Below are 13,071 nucleotides of genomic sequence, written 5' to 3'. Positions count from 1 at the left end.
AGAGAAAGAGAGAAAGTAGAATACTTCTGCTAACACAGCGCATTTTAGTATGCTAAAGATTATGTATATTGCTGTTATCGTTGTTTGGGTAGGGGAATGTGTGTCACTTCAGTCAGGCGAAACAGGTGAAATTCCAGAGAAGGTGGACTGATTTAATATGTGTGTGATAACAGGATTAATGATATCAAGAATTTGGATACTCATGATTTGACTGATGGCATCAGTCTCCTAAATACATCATATTACGATGAAATTGAAATTGCCGTTTTCATGACATCACATTCAGAGAATCGATCGAAGATGACCGGAAGATAATTTGGCTTGGGACGAGAAGTATAACATTTATACATTTTATTACAACCAAGAGAACATAATTAATAAAGTTGTGATAGATTTGAGTTATGACAAGCTTTTTTAAATATATATATATATATATATATATATATATATATATATATATATATATATATAATTATATACTCTATGATATTCATTACGAAATGCCTGGACAAGCAATTCCTCACATTTTGTCAAATTCAAAATCCAATTCATATTAGGATTTAAAATCACTTATTGAACGACGAATAGACGGTTGTATCTATTTTTATCACAGTTTAAGTTGAACTTATCAAACTTAAATAAAAACCAAAGAACAGCCAATAAAAGTGGAAAATTAAAACTATAGAATAAAATTAGTTTCTACATTATGTGTTGGTCAAATAATTTTAACCGGTTGGTTAAATAGTTTTTAAATTTGATATTTATAATCGGTGGCATATCACTATGGCGGAAGAGGTTTCCTCTGCAGTTTTCGTTAGTCTACTCGAGCTAATTTGACCCGAACGAGTGTGAGGCTCATGTACACCAATAGTCATAAAACAAATTTCTTTGCGCGCTTAAAGAAGTTCTCATTTCAATAACAACTGTGTGCGAAAGATAACACGACAGAAGTAAAACTTGAACAAGACGATGTTAATACGAATTACAACTATGTTTGTTTTATGTTAAAAAAGAAACAACATTTATAATACATGTACAACTATACGACTAGTGTATAAATCAATCTGATAAATTTTTCTCTGAATGATAGGGGATCCCAAGGAGGATGTACATAATACTACGCAGTAAGAGGCGGGCCTGCCTACATAAAAATTGAAATTTAGTTCAGTATGAACGCGCATTGATTTGACGTAAGTTTGAAATAGTAGTAATTACATTAAGTGGATTGGCCACGAAGTATAATCCGGCTAAGTTTGAAAGCGAACAGTTGCTTAAAACATAGTGGATCTCCTTTTTTTACAAGATTATAGCCGTCATCTGTCAATCTGTCAATGACTTCACGTTTCTTTACTGACTTTAATCGAAAGAGAGCGACAACTTAGCCTCATTGAATGCACACAAAATAAAGTGCTCAGCGTACCTAAACACGTTTTCACCTCAAAATAGTACGGTTAAATAACGATGGCAACTTTCATCGACCACAGTCCGCTGTGTGCACTTTCGTAGTCAAAAAACTACTGGGGAGAGTACCTATTACAGCACGACCGAATACCTTTCCTCTAGCGAGTACAATTTGTCAATGTCGGCAACAATTTCCCCTTGTAACTAGTTTTTTCTTTCGTCGCGTAAATTTAATTTCAGGTCTCTGTTGAAGTGGTGTAGAACAATTTTTTACACTGTTGTCAACTGTTTTTATTGTGCCAGACACGCTAATTCTATATTTGAATCATTACTTTATACGAAAGTCCCATATTTTCTGTTCAAATATATAATTATAAGTGTATACTCTTTTGTAGGAAACCAATTTTTGATACTATTAATTTGTTTGTTGTAAATTGAAAGATGTAGTCTTGTTTTCAGAATTTTATAATTCTATAAGCCAGGAAAGATATAATAAATAATTTGATCTTAGCATTTTGATTAAATCAATGAGAAATAATTTCAAAGTTCAAATTGCTTGTGAAGTGCAAGCTAGAATATTAAAAATTAAACACGTTGTTATTGTTTTTTTAAAGAAAGTAAAAAAGTACGTTGAATATGGAGTGTGACATCTTCTTACCATAATCGTATCGGAATGAGGAGCCCTTATGGCTTTTTGCGGGACACGTTCCCACTCCGCGGTAATGATATTCTTTAGTTGTATGGTGTTTTACAGAACTCTCTGAAATTTTCTCACAAGTCGTTTCAGAACATCCCAGACAAGCTGTATGAGATTGAAGTAGGTTCGACCTGGCCATATGAGTGTGAGTATTGTCTATAAAATCGAATAGTCTGTAAGAGTAGGCAGTGGGAGTTGTACATGATAAATTAGAACTTTCATTATGTTTCGATTCAGTGCACTACATTTTATAAAGATTAACTCCGTATGATTGAACGAATATATGCCCAAAATGTATATGAGCCCCAATGTAGAGTGTCTTTTTCAAACCACTCCTCTGCAAAGCGTTCTTCTCGCCTTCATAGCACCATCAGAGATCTCCTGGCGTAATTTGAGAACAATAAATAACCTATAACAGTCCTCTTGAGCCCATATCAGACAATTTTGAACAGCTAATCCTTGCAACTCGGTGCTATTAGGACAGGCCGACCGATGAACACACATATATTGGCAGCTAGGAGTACCCTTCTGATCGTCGATAGCGTCATTACGCCATAAATGTTTACTACATATCCGATTTTTATTCAAAACCAGCCTCAAGACGGCTTCCATATTTTTTTGGAAATATGAATCAACAAATACCATAAAAATAATAAAAATAAAACTTATTTATAAATTTGTTTTATTAGTTGTAAAAATTCTCTATTTTCTTAATTATTTGATATAAATAAAATTCAGAAAATTATAGCGATGTCGTTATCGACTAGTTAACATTTGTTGTCGTTCAATCACTTAGAAAGCGAGATGATCTCGTTCAATGAATAAGGCAGTTAATCGTTCGGAACAACTATTAGATTCAAATTCCATTCATGTAAAGAAATATTAATATTAGTTATACTGCCTTGCCAAACGGAAGCGACATCAGAACGGTTCTTGAGAATAACATTTATCGTAGTTAGGAACGCCACAAGAAAAATGGCATAGCGCCAAACACCCGTGGGAATTTTACAGAAAATTTCTACTTTAAACTTTTCCTTTGCTTACAAGCACAACTTTCCCATATACCAATTTGGCGAATCATATATTATTAAAAAACTTTATAAAAGGGTAAATTTATGGTCGAATATTTAAAATTATATGTAAATATCGTGGTTCGATATAAGGTGACTCTCTTATTCTTTGTCACTGGTATTTATCAGTTATGTTAGACATTGAATTTTGATCAATATTAACAAGGTTCATTGTCAAGGTGATGCGTCAAATAATTTCCTTTTTCATGAAAACAGGTTCTGGCCACGTTAGTGACATTCATTATAAGCAATTTAAGTCGAATAGAATTGATAAAAGAATATATCAAGTCATAATACTGAACCAATACATCTGGTTCGATCAACCAATAGTTTTGGTAAAAAAGAATAAATTTCTCCCCAGACAGGTACGTGAGAACCCATTGAAATTATAAAAAAAACACCCAAATTTCAATAGAGAAGACGGTCTAATATTTTCTAATATCTAGAATCCAATAATCTCTAAATTAAAACCCCAAACTACACATAACAAAAAAGAAGAGGACACTGTCAGTAAATTTTGCCAAAAACAATATTATGTCTACAGCAAATATCACCTCCAAGGCAATGGCACTAAGCTTCCTAATGACAACTACCTATGACAAAATCTAAACTATAAAAAAAACACAGTTACACGCGTTTTAATCCTTTAAAATATTAATTAATTAATTATATTTTAATTACTTTATTTAAATATATCAAGTCGATTGTGGTAACTATATGCTCAATAATTATCTGATTTGTCGTGCAGAGTACATTACTACATTCACGTTTGTTGACGAATTGTATCTACTTATTCGAATCGCAGACACAATCGTATTGGTAAGTAGGAGGTCATCATTTGAAAGCTTACTTCGAGTCGATGTAATGTAGCGAAGAGTTCTTTATTTAAAATGTTACAGCCAACGATTATATTTTACCTTCACGGAATTTGTGTTATAAATTGCATACGTTCCTAAACTATACAAAAGAACTAGACAATATAAGATACATCGGGTAATCTTTAAGTGTATCAATGCGATTAAAGACGAATCATAATAGAATTTGAATAATATTTCTTTTTGAAATATTTAAAGTACCGACAAGGTCCTCCTATGATTGTATTGTATGTATTGGAGAATAAAAAAATATCTTTTTTGATGAGAATTAATTAAATATATATTGTTACTTGTATAGACACAAATGTGAGGAGTTCTGTAAAACTCGTAATTCATCTTAAAAATCAATTTGATATATTTTTCATGGAAGAGGAGGATAAACAAAATTGTCGGTCACCTGGTGATAAGTGAACATCGCCACATTCTCTTGCAAGACCAGAGGAATAAAACTAGACCTTGGACAATTTATACGTCTTGATAGAGCCTCATACTGCTAAGACAACCGATGAAAACAACCATTTAGTGTGCGTGACAAGCTATGTCTTACACTCTCAATTTCTATGTCACTTTGTAGTTGTTTGCGTGCATTTATCAAAATAGAGGTTAACAGTCAACCACACAGTTGTCATAGTATAAATGATTTGAGCACTAGCGTTGCCGGCCGTTTAGTAAAATGTACACGTTTTTTTAAGGCTAACAATGCGTGGCTATATGTGGCCGAATGTTCCTTGAAAACTGCACTGGAGAGAACACCAGACATCCAGATGGTTGGGATTACAGGAGGCAGGAATCAGAACAAACAATTCTCCAGAACACTTCCACTAAAAAAAGCGGTAGAAGACAGACAATGAAGCGACGCGTCTCTACGCAATGTCAAGTGATCAAGCCGTGGACCAAAGATGACAGCATTACTCCAATTGTGGCCTCACCTACGCTTAACACAGCCCTATAATGTGGGCTGAATAGACGTACCTATTGCTGTCTTTATTTTAGGAACCCCAGTGTCTTTGAAGCCAATTTTGCTTTGCATTCCACGTTCCGATACTAGGTGTTGGAGAAAAGCGGTGAGACAATTAATGGGGATTGAAATAATAATAACAATAATTAATCATAGCTTTAAACAAAGGAATTTTGGAATTAATATCAACTCTTGAATTTATTTATTCATTGCTTTATAACAGGGGTGAAATTTAAAGTGCCATCCTTATCAGAAGGACTGCTTTCCAATGGTCGTAAAAAATCCTCTATTAACTGTAATATAAATTAAATTTATTAATATCTGTCTATCTCGGATGCCCAACACGCTTAAATAATACTATATTGATAAAGAATTAAAATTTTATTATTATAATATTTTATTTATAGCATTGGTATAAACCAAACTAGGAAACCAAAAGAAAGAGTATTTAAACCATTCTTTAATAGTACTACAGAATTAGCCCCATCTAGATTTATCTTCAAATAAAAATTTTTTGCGCTCGCCGAACGATGTGAAACATCAAATATATGTGTAAAGGAATAATTAAAAAAATAAATAAATACGATATACTTAAAAACGTTTGAACGAAAACAGTTCTGGAATTATTTGAAAAAAACATAAGTTAATAGAAAAGTTAATGTCTCACTTTACGCTTAGTTATCTGCGTGTGAGAGATGTACTATAGCCACGTTATCAACCAGGCTGACGGTGTTAGATATTTTATATGAACGAAATAACATAATTTTTGTTTAACAAATAGCAACTAAAAAATTAAATCATTCTTATGCATAAAAGCAGAAATAGTTAAAATTAGTAGAAATTTATTTTTCATCTTTTAAGAATCACAACGTCTTAACAACGCTAAGAAATATAAAAGTAAAGGAAATAAATGAAAAATCGTTTTTTACCTCGACCCATCCATCTAATAAACCTAATATTGGTTCGATACGCGCTCAAGAGGCGTGAAATGACAACCCGGTACCCACCCTCAAACGAGAACTCAACCAGTCAACTCAGACCCCTTATGTGGTTTTTGTCTTTATTGAACCAAGTATCGGATATCTTGGAGAATGCTACAGTTCAAGACAATGTGGCTCTACAACGCGTTCGAGAAGCTGAAACAATAATGATGCGAAGCCACATTTTTTACTTCTTTGCACATCTTAATTATTGTTTTAGTAATCACGTTATTGTGTTATCTGTTTCATAACTGGATGGTAGTGTTACTAATCTGTATATTATAATATTCTAATGAGATCCAAAAGTAATTACAACAATTTGTCTAATAAATGGTAAATGAAAAAAAATCAAAATAATTTTTTATATTATTAAAAAAGTATATTTATTTGATTAAGTAAGTGAATTACTGTTGAGCTCGTGAGAAGAACAAACTCAGCGGCCACTCTTTTCAATCAAATAGAGTATTTTAGAATGGCTATAAAATAAATAATAAATTAGTTTAATTAAAAAGTAATAAAATATTATCTGTATTTAAATATAAATTATCGTATATTGAATGCATCAACCTTAAGAGCTTTAATTCGTATATTTTTGTAAGGATGCTTCGTGATGATCGTGACTACTGTCACAATTAAAAAGTGAAAACCATCCAATAAATACAATGATTTATTAACAATCGACCTGGCACCGCAAGCAGCACCCGTTCAAGAGTTGCGAATCGTTTTGCGAATGAGTTAGCAAACTTATCTATTAGTAAAACAATAATAATATTGAGCTGAAAGTGCAACGAGTTGCTCAGAATATTAATTAAATAACCTGAACTGTAGGTATATTTGCCAGTATTTTGTCAGTTTCAAACAATTTGAATATATCAACATCTTCGTGAATTCCTTGAGAAACCCTTGTAAAACTATGCATTAAACAGTTCAGGCTTGGGCATTCGCAAGTCGCAAGCATGACTTGAGTTCTATTTCCCGTAAAAAGTTTTACGTTTTAAGTTTATCTCTGTCTCGTGAATATCTTTATATTTCATCGGCTACTGAATGGATACATAAAGAAAAAAAATTAAGAGCATATTGTTTTGAAGTTCTTCTAAGCAGAACTTTATTTTAAAAACAGGATGAAATGCTAAAAAATAAGTAATTACTTAGAACCATTCAAGTAATGTTATTTTTAAGTAATATATGTCGGAGAATTAGAATATAAAAATAATATGGCCTGTATGATTATATTCTACTCTGTGTATTGGGCTGAACTGATGGCGAACGTTATCTTTCAAAGCGTGTTTGAAGTTGTCACTGTGTACGTCACTGTCGGTGACTTGATTGAAGTTAGTTATTATTGTCCATCAGTAGAGCGCTCATTGAGAGGTCGCAGTCGTCTTCAAGCTAGCGCCCGCGATGGTTGTGCGCACTGATCGACTTAATACAACATGGAGGATACCAACACGGTGACGCCCGATTTTAAATCCAAATAAATCTCCGAGAGCAGCGGTGGGATCGCCTTCGCAAACATTCGACTTGTTTTTTGGGACGTCTGCTACACTATACCAGGGATATTTGACGTCCGGGAACGCATTTACAACCATGCTGAAGTTGCGTGATTTTGAAGACGGGAAGGTTTTCACGTGAGGCCTTGAGCAGTATTCTCATGACACAGCGATGCTTATGTCGTGATGGACAGTGGACAGTGTCTGTGCAGTGGGAATGTGTGTTGGAGACGTATTATTTTCATGTGTAATGGATCCTGGATAACTGTGTGTCACTGGCTAGTGGTGCCACTAACTGGCACCTGCATTTTTAGTTTTACCAAGCGTTACGTGCAACAGTTACGGAAAAGTGTGGTACGTCGCCGCGAGCTGATATTTCCATGCACGGTTTTACTCACGTTTTATCGGTGTGGGTACCGACTAGTTTCGGACCATTCGGAGGTCTTTCATCAGAGTGAGTGTAGTGGGTTCGCGATAACGTCCCGTCTCATAATGCGGATTTCTGCTAGCTAACTACAATAAAGGAAGTTTGATCATTGATCATACGGTCAGGATAAGTTCGTGCTCAGATTGTAAGTATGCCGTAGTTGACGGAGGGTTCCCTAGAAATACGTTATTGATACTTTCATAGAATTCTGCTATTTAACAGCTGCTAAGGACTTAACTACGCGATCCGCTAGCTAAGCGTTGCGAAATTTCGTTTACATATTCGGTACACACAAGCACATTATCTCTGACCAAGGAACTTCTTTCACGGGTCAAGAGTTCCAAGGTGTTTGTACGGAGTGGTCCATTGAATTCCATGAAATAGCTAATGGAGCCTGTCGGGGTACTGGACCTGCCCGTCTGTACGGATAATGCTGGTTTTAACTAATAATCTGTTCTAGTTGAGGTTCAACTTGCCTTATATTGCAAAATATCTAAAAGTACTGGTAAGAGACCGATTCAGTTGCTAATTGGCTGTAATAGGAGTCCACCTAGATAAAACTCTTCGCGATAATCAGTATATCCAACACGTGTTTACAGTGATCCTACTCACTAGTAACTTCGTAAAAATTTGTATCTAAAATTATACGTCGCCTCTATCAGTCACCTGGAGAACTCATTTTGGTAGTATGAGTCATAACGTAAAAGACCTATCGAAATCTAATTGAAAGCGAATAATGTTCTGCAGCGGTTTTTATAGAAAATTAGTACCATGAGTAACTTATTATGCCAGATGCTCTCGAGAAATACTGTTTCAAAATAATATCCGGCAGAAGTTATTTAGCTTGAAATATGTTAATGGTGGAATCAAATGAAGACGAAAAGCGTCAGCAAGGAAGGTTCCAAGGTTTACTTGTTATCGACTGCAGTAAGTGAACGCACAATTCGATTGTTAGCTCATGGTAGAGCTAGAGGATTTAATAGAAATGAGACGAGAAGCAAAACATAGGATGGACGAGCTAGTAAAAAGAGATAAAGTACGATACGATGCAGATAAGGCCTTACTTCATCCGTTGTGGTAGGCAACTTAGTTTTAGTAAAAAGTTATCCTCGCATCAATAATAAATATGGTTTTCTTTATTGATAATTTTGTAGCATTGGAGAGTGAAAGCTTCTACGCTTTATCATATTAGGATTGAAAGCTTCTACGCTCTGTCATATTAGGATTGAAAGCCTGTCGCTTTCTCCAAGTTTACTTCTAAGAGTACTACACCTATTGTAGGGTGTAGGATTGAAAGCCTGTCGCTTTGTCCAAGTTTACTTCTAAGAGCGCTACACCTATGGTGGGGTGTAGGATTGAAAGCCTGTCGCTTTCTTCAAGTTTACTTCTAAGAGCGCTACACCTATGGTGGGGTGAAGGATTGAAAGCCTGTCGCTTTGTCCACCTTTACTTCTAAGAGCGCCACGCCTGTGGTGTTGTGGATTGGAATTTTTAGTATAATCCGGGAGATGGGTTATGTTGAAAGCTTTGACGCTTTACTAGATTCCGCTAGACAGATGATGCTGGAAGCTGCAACTTGTTTTAAGTGCTGCCTCTGAACAATGCTGAAAGCCCCAACGCTTTGCTATACGCCAGAGCTGTGACGTGCTGAAAGCTTTTACGCTTTGGTTTGTGGGAGGTTGAAAGCTGTTTGTAAACGCTTTACTTGTGTGCTATGCGCTGTGGCGTCTATGCTGGACTTGACGTCGATAAATAAAACGCGAGAGCGCGTTGGATTGCAGAATGGCCGTGTCGGAGAATTAGAACATAAAAATAATATGGCCTGTATGATTATATTCTACTCTGTGTATTGGGCTGAACTGATGGCGAACGTCATCTTTTAAAGTATGTTTGAAGTTGTCACTGTGTACGTCATTATTGTCCATCTGTAGAGCGCTCATTGAGAAGTCGTAGTCATCTTCAAGTTAGCACCCGCGCCGTTTGTGCTCACTAACCGACTTAATACAACATGGAGGATACCAACACGGTGACGCCCGATTTTAAATCCAAATAAATCTCCGAGATATATGTATAAGTTTTGATTTGATATTTCAATAATAATGTTTAACATTACTTAAACATAGACTGTGTTTTATTTTATATATTTAACATTAACAATGCCTTAAACCGGCGAAGATTGGACGGTTAAAGTTAACAGTTAAAGTTATGACGTCATTTAATAAAATTCAAATGGTGCAACACATTATTGCTTAACCAGTACCTTTAACATGTTTGTTATTGCGAAAGATAGTTGATACGGCCCAACCTTATTCAATACAGGTCAGAATACCTACTTATACACAATTAGTTATGTCACTTACTATGATCAAACAACCGTGGGTCGACTGTAGTTGTAGTTGTAGGCGTGGTGTAGTCGTCTTCTGGATCCACAGTCGACGTAGTTGTAGTGGTCCGATTCCTTCCTCTTCCTTTATTACGTGGTGGTCTAGTAGTTCGCACGGGGCTCTTGCGGTCCTGTGTTTGTGCCTGTGCTGCCACTGCAATGCCTGCGCGTCTGTCTATAAAATAAAAAATAAATTAGTTTAATTAAAAAGTAATAAATAATTATCTGTATCTAAATATAAATTATCGTATATTGAATGCATCAACCTTAAGAGCTTTAATTCGTATATTTTTGTAAGGATGCTTCGTTATGATCGTGACTACTGTCACAATTAAAAAGTGAAAACCATGCAATAAATACAATGACTTATTAACAATCGACCTGGCACCGCAAGCAGCACCTGTTCAAGAGTTGTGAATTGTTTTGCGAATGAGTTAGCAAACTTATGAATTAGTAAAACAATAATAATATTGAGCTGAAAGTGCAACGAGTTGCACAGAATATTAATTATATAACCTGAACTGTAGGTATATTCGCCCGTATTTTGTCAGTTTCAAACAATTTAAATATAGCGACATCTTCGTGAAGTCCTTGAGAAACCCTTGTAAAACTATGCATTAAACAGTTAAGGCTTTGGCATTCGCAAGTCGCAAGCATGACTTGAGTTCTATTTCCCGTAAAAAGTTTTACGTTTCAAGTTTATCTCTGTCTCGTGAATATCTTTATATTTCATCGGCTACTGAATGGATAAATGAAGAAAAAAATTAAGAGCATATTGTTTTGAAGTTCTTCTAAGCAGAACTTTATTTTAAAAACAGGTTGAAATGCTAAAAAATAAGCAATTACTTAGAAACATTCAATTAATGTTATTTTTAAGTAATATGTGTATAAGTTTTGATATGATATTTCAATAATAATGTTTAACATGACTTAAACATAGACTGTGTTTTATTTTATATATTTAACATTAACAATGCCTTAAACCGGCGAAGATTGGACGGTTACGGTTAACAGTTAAAGTTATGACGTCATTAAAAAAAATTCAAATGGTGCAACACATTTTTGCTTAACCAGAACCTTTAACATGTTTGTTATTGCGAAAGATAGTTGACACGACCCAGCCTTATTCAATACAGGTCAGAATACCTACTTATACACAATTTGTTATGTCACTTACTATGGTCAAACAGCCGTGGGTTGACTGTAGTTGTAGTTGTAGGCGTGGTGTAGTCATCGTCTGGATCCACAGTCGTCGTAGTTGTAGTGGTCCGATTCTTTCCTCTTCCTTTATTACGTGGTGGCCTAGTAGTTCGCACGGGGCTCTTGCGGTCCTGTGCTTGTTCCTGTGCTGCCACTGCAGTGCCTGCGCTTTTGTCGTTGCCGGTGGGTGGATCAGCAACGACCAGCGCCACCAGTGATACGGCTAGTAGCCGGATCACTAGTGGCGCTATGCGCGTCATGTCGCCTGAAATAAAAAAAATAGGCAATTGTAGAGACTGCTGATATCTGAATTTTCATAATGCTTAAAAACAATTAAATAATTTTAATAAAACACTTTTAAAGGATTACTACGCTTGTAATAGTAACTGTTTTTACATTAGATTTTTGCGTAAAAGTTACATTTTTATTTTCGTTAATCTCGTTAGTTAGAGGGACAGTCCCCCTAAAAACGAGATCTGGAAAGGTCATGAAATGTCTTGAAATGTCGGGTTAACTAAAATAAAAATGTAGCTTTTACGCAAAAATTCTAATGTTAAAACAGTTACTATTACGCGCGTTTTAATCCTTTAAAAGTGTTTTATTTACATGGGTAACACTTGCGTTAATCAAAGAAAATACAATTAAATAATGTTTAAAAGCTTATTTTGAATAATATATTAATCAAACAATGCACAGTATGTATACACATAGAAGTTTTCAATTAATTCATTCAATTTCACATATACGATATACACAGTACTAATGTTGCACAATACGTTAGTTGTATAGCTACAGATATACTATTGCTATAAGCATTTCGGAGACGCGTACTTACGATATTTCATTTCATACAAAATTCAAAAAAAATGTCAAAAAAATAAAAAAAAAGAAATCATGTGGACCACCCTTAACATTTGGGGGGATGAAAAATAGATGTTGTCCGATATGCAGTCAAAATTTCATGAGAATCGGTCAAGCCGTTTCGGAGGAGTTCAATGTTTAACACAATGACACGAAAATTTTATATATTAGAAAATATATATATTTAATTGTTTTTAATTATTTATTTTTCGCGTGCGCCATTCATGAGTATGTTGGTAGCGCGAACACATCAGATATTTCCCTTTTTTTTAATTTAAATCTTAGTAATTATCTTTGATCATAAGTTTCAATTGTGTTGTATATTGAAAGTAAAAAGGCATAAAAGACCTTTATTTTCTCCCTTTTGATTTTGATTCCTTTAGAATTCTTTTTGATGTCATTTCTAATATACTAGACACTACTACCGCTAGAACGCAAAAATAGAATGCTGAATGAGTTTCTTACACCGATTCTTCTCTCTTAGAGTGCCATGTCCGAAGCGGTGGTAGTATTAGAAGTGATATCAACAAGAATTCTAAACGAATCAATTTTGAAAAAATAGATGCATTTTATGCCATTTATCTAAGTTTTAATAAATACCCAGCTTTAAAACGCGTACTACAGTCGCTTAGTATAGACTAAGTGAGTTACTACAGCTGGGCAAACCTTGTAATAAAATTAAAATCACTCGGAATACAGCACGTTTCATTTACTACGACTAAAAACTTG

The 13,071-nt window shown here is 34.7% G+C and overlaps 1 protein-coding gene across 1 annotated transcript in view; it reads right to left on the bottom strand.

The window, feature by feature from the left end:
* The window catches only part of LOC126978928 (discoidin domain-containing receptor 2-like), a 188,755-nt gene that overhangs the window by 105,635 nt on the left and 70,049 nt on the right, over positions 1–13,071 (bottom strand). Inside the window, exons 2-3 of the mRNA XM_050828055.1 lie at positions 11,459–11,746; positions 10,259–10,456 (exon numbers count right to left, since the gene is read on the bottom strand). Of these exons, the coding sequence (XP_050684012.1) occupies positions 10,259–10,456; positions 11,459–11,746 (486 nt within the window). The remainder of the gene's footprint in view (positions 1–10,258; positions 10,457–11,458; positions 11,747–13,071) is intronic.

The sequence above is a fragment of the Leptidea sinapis genome, chromosome Z (genome assembly GCF_905404315.1).
Source record: "Leptidea sinapis chromosome Z, ilLepSina1.1, whole genome shotgun sequence".
Lineage (NCBI taxonomy): Eukaryota > Metazoa > Arthropoda > Insecta > Lepidoptera > Pieridae > Leptidea > Leptidea sinapis.
Note: the sequence above shows the minus strand (reverse complement) of the source record. Positions and strands in the feature narration are given on the sequence as shown.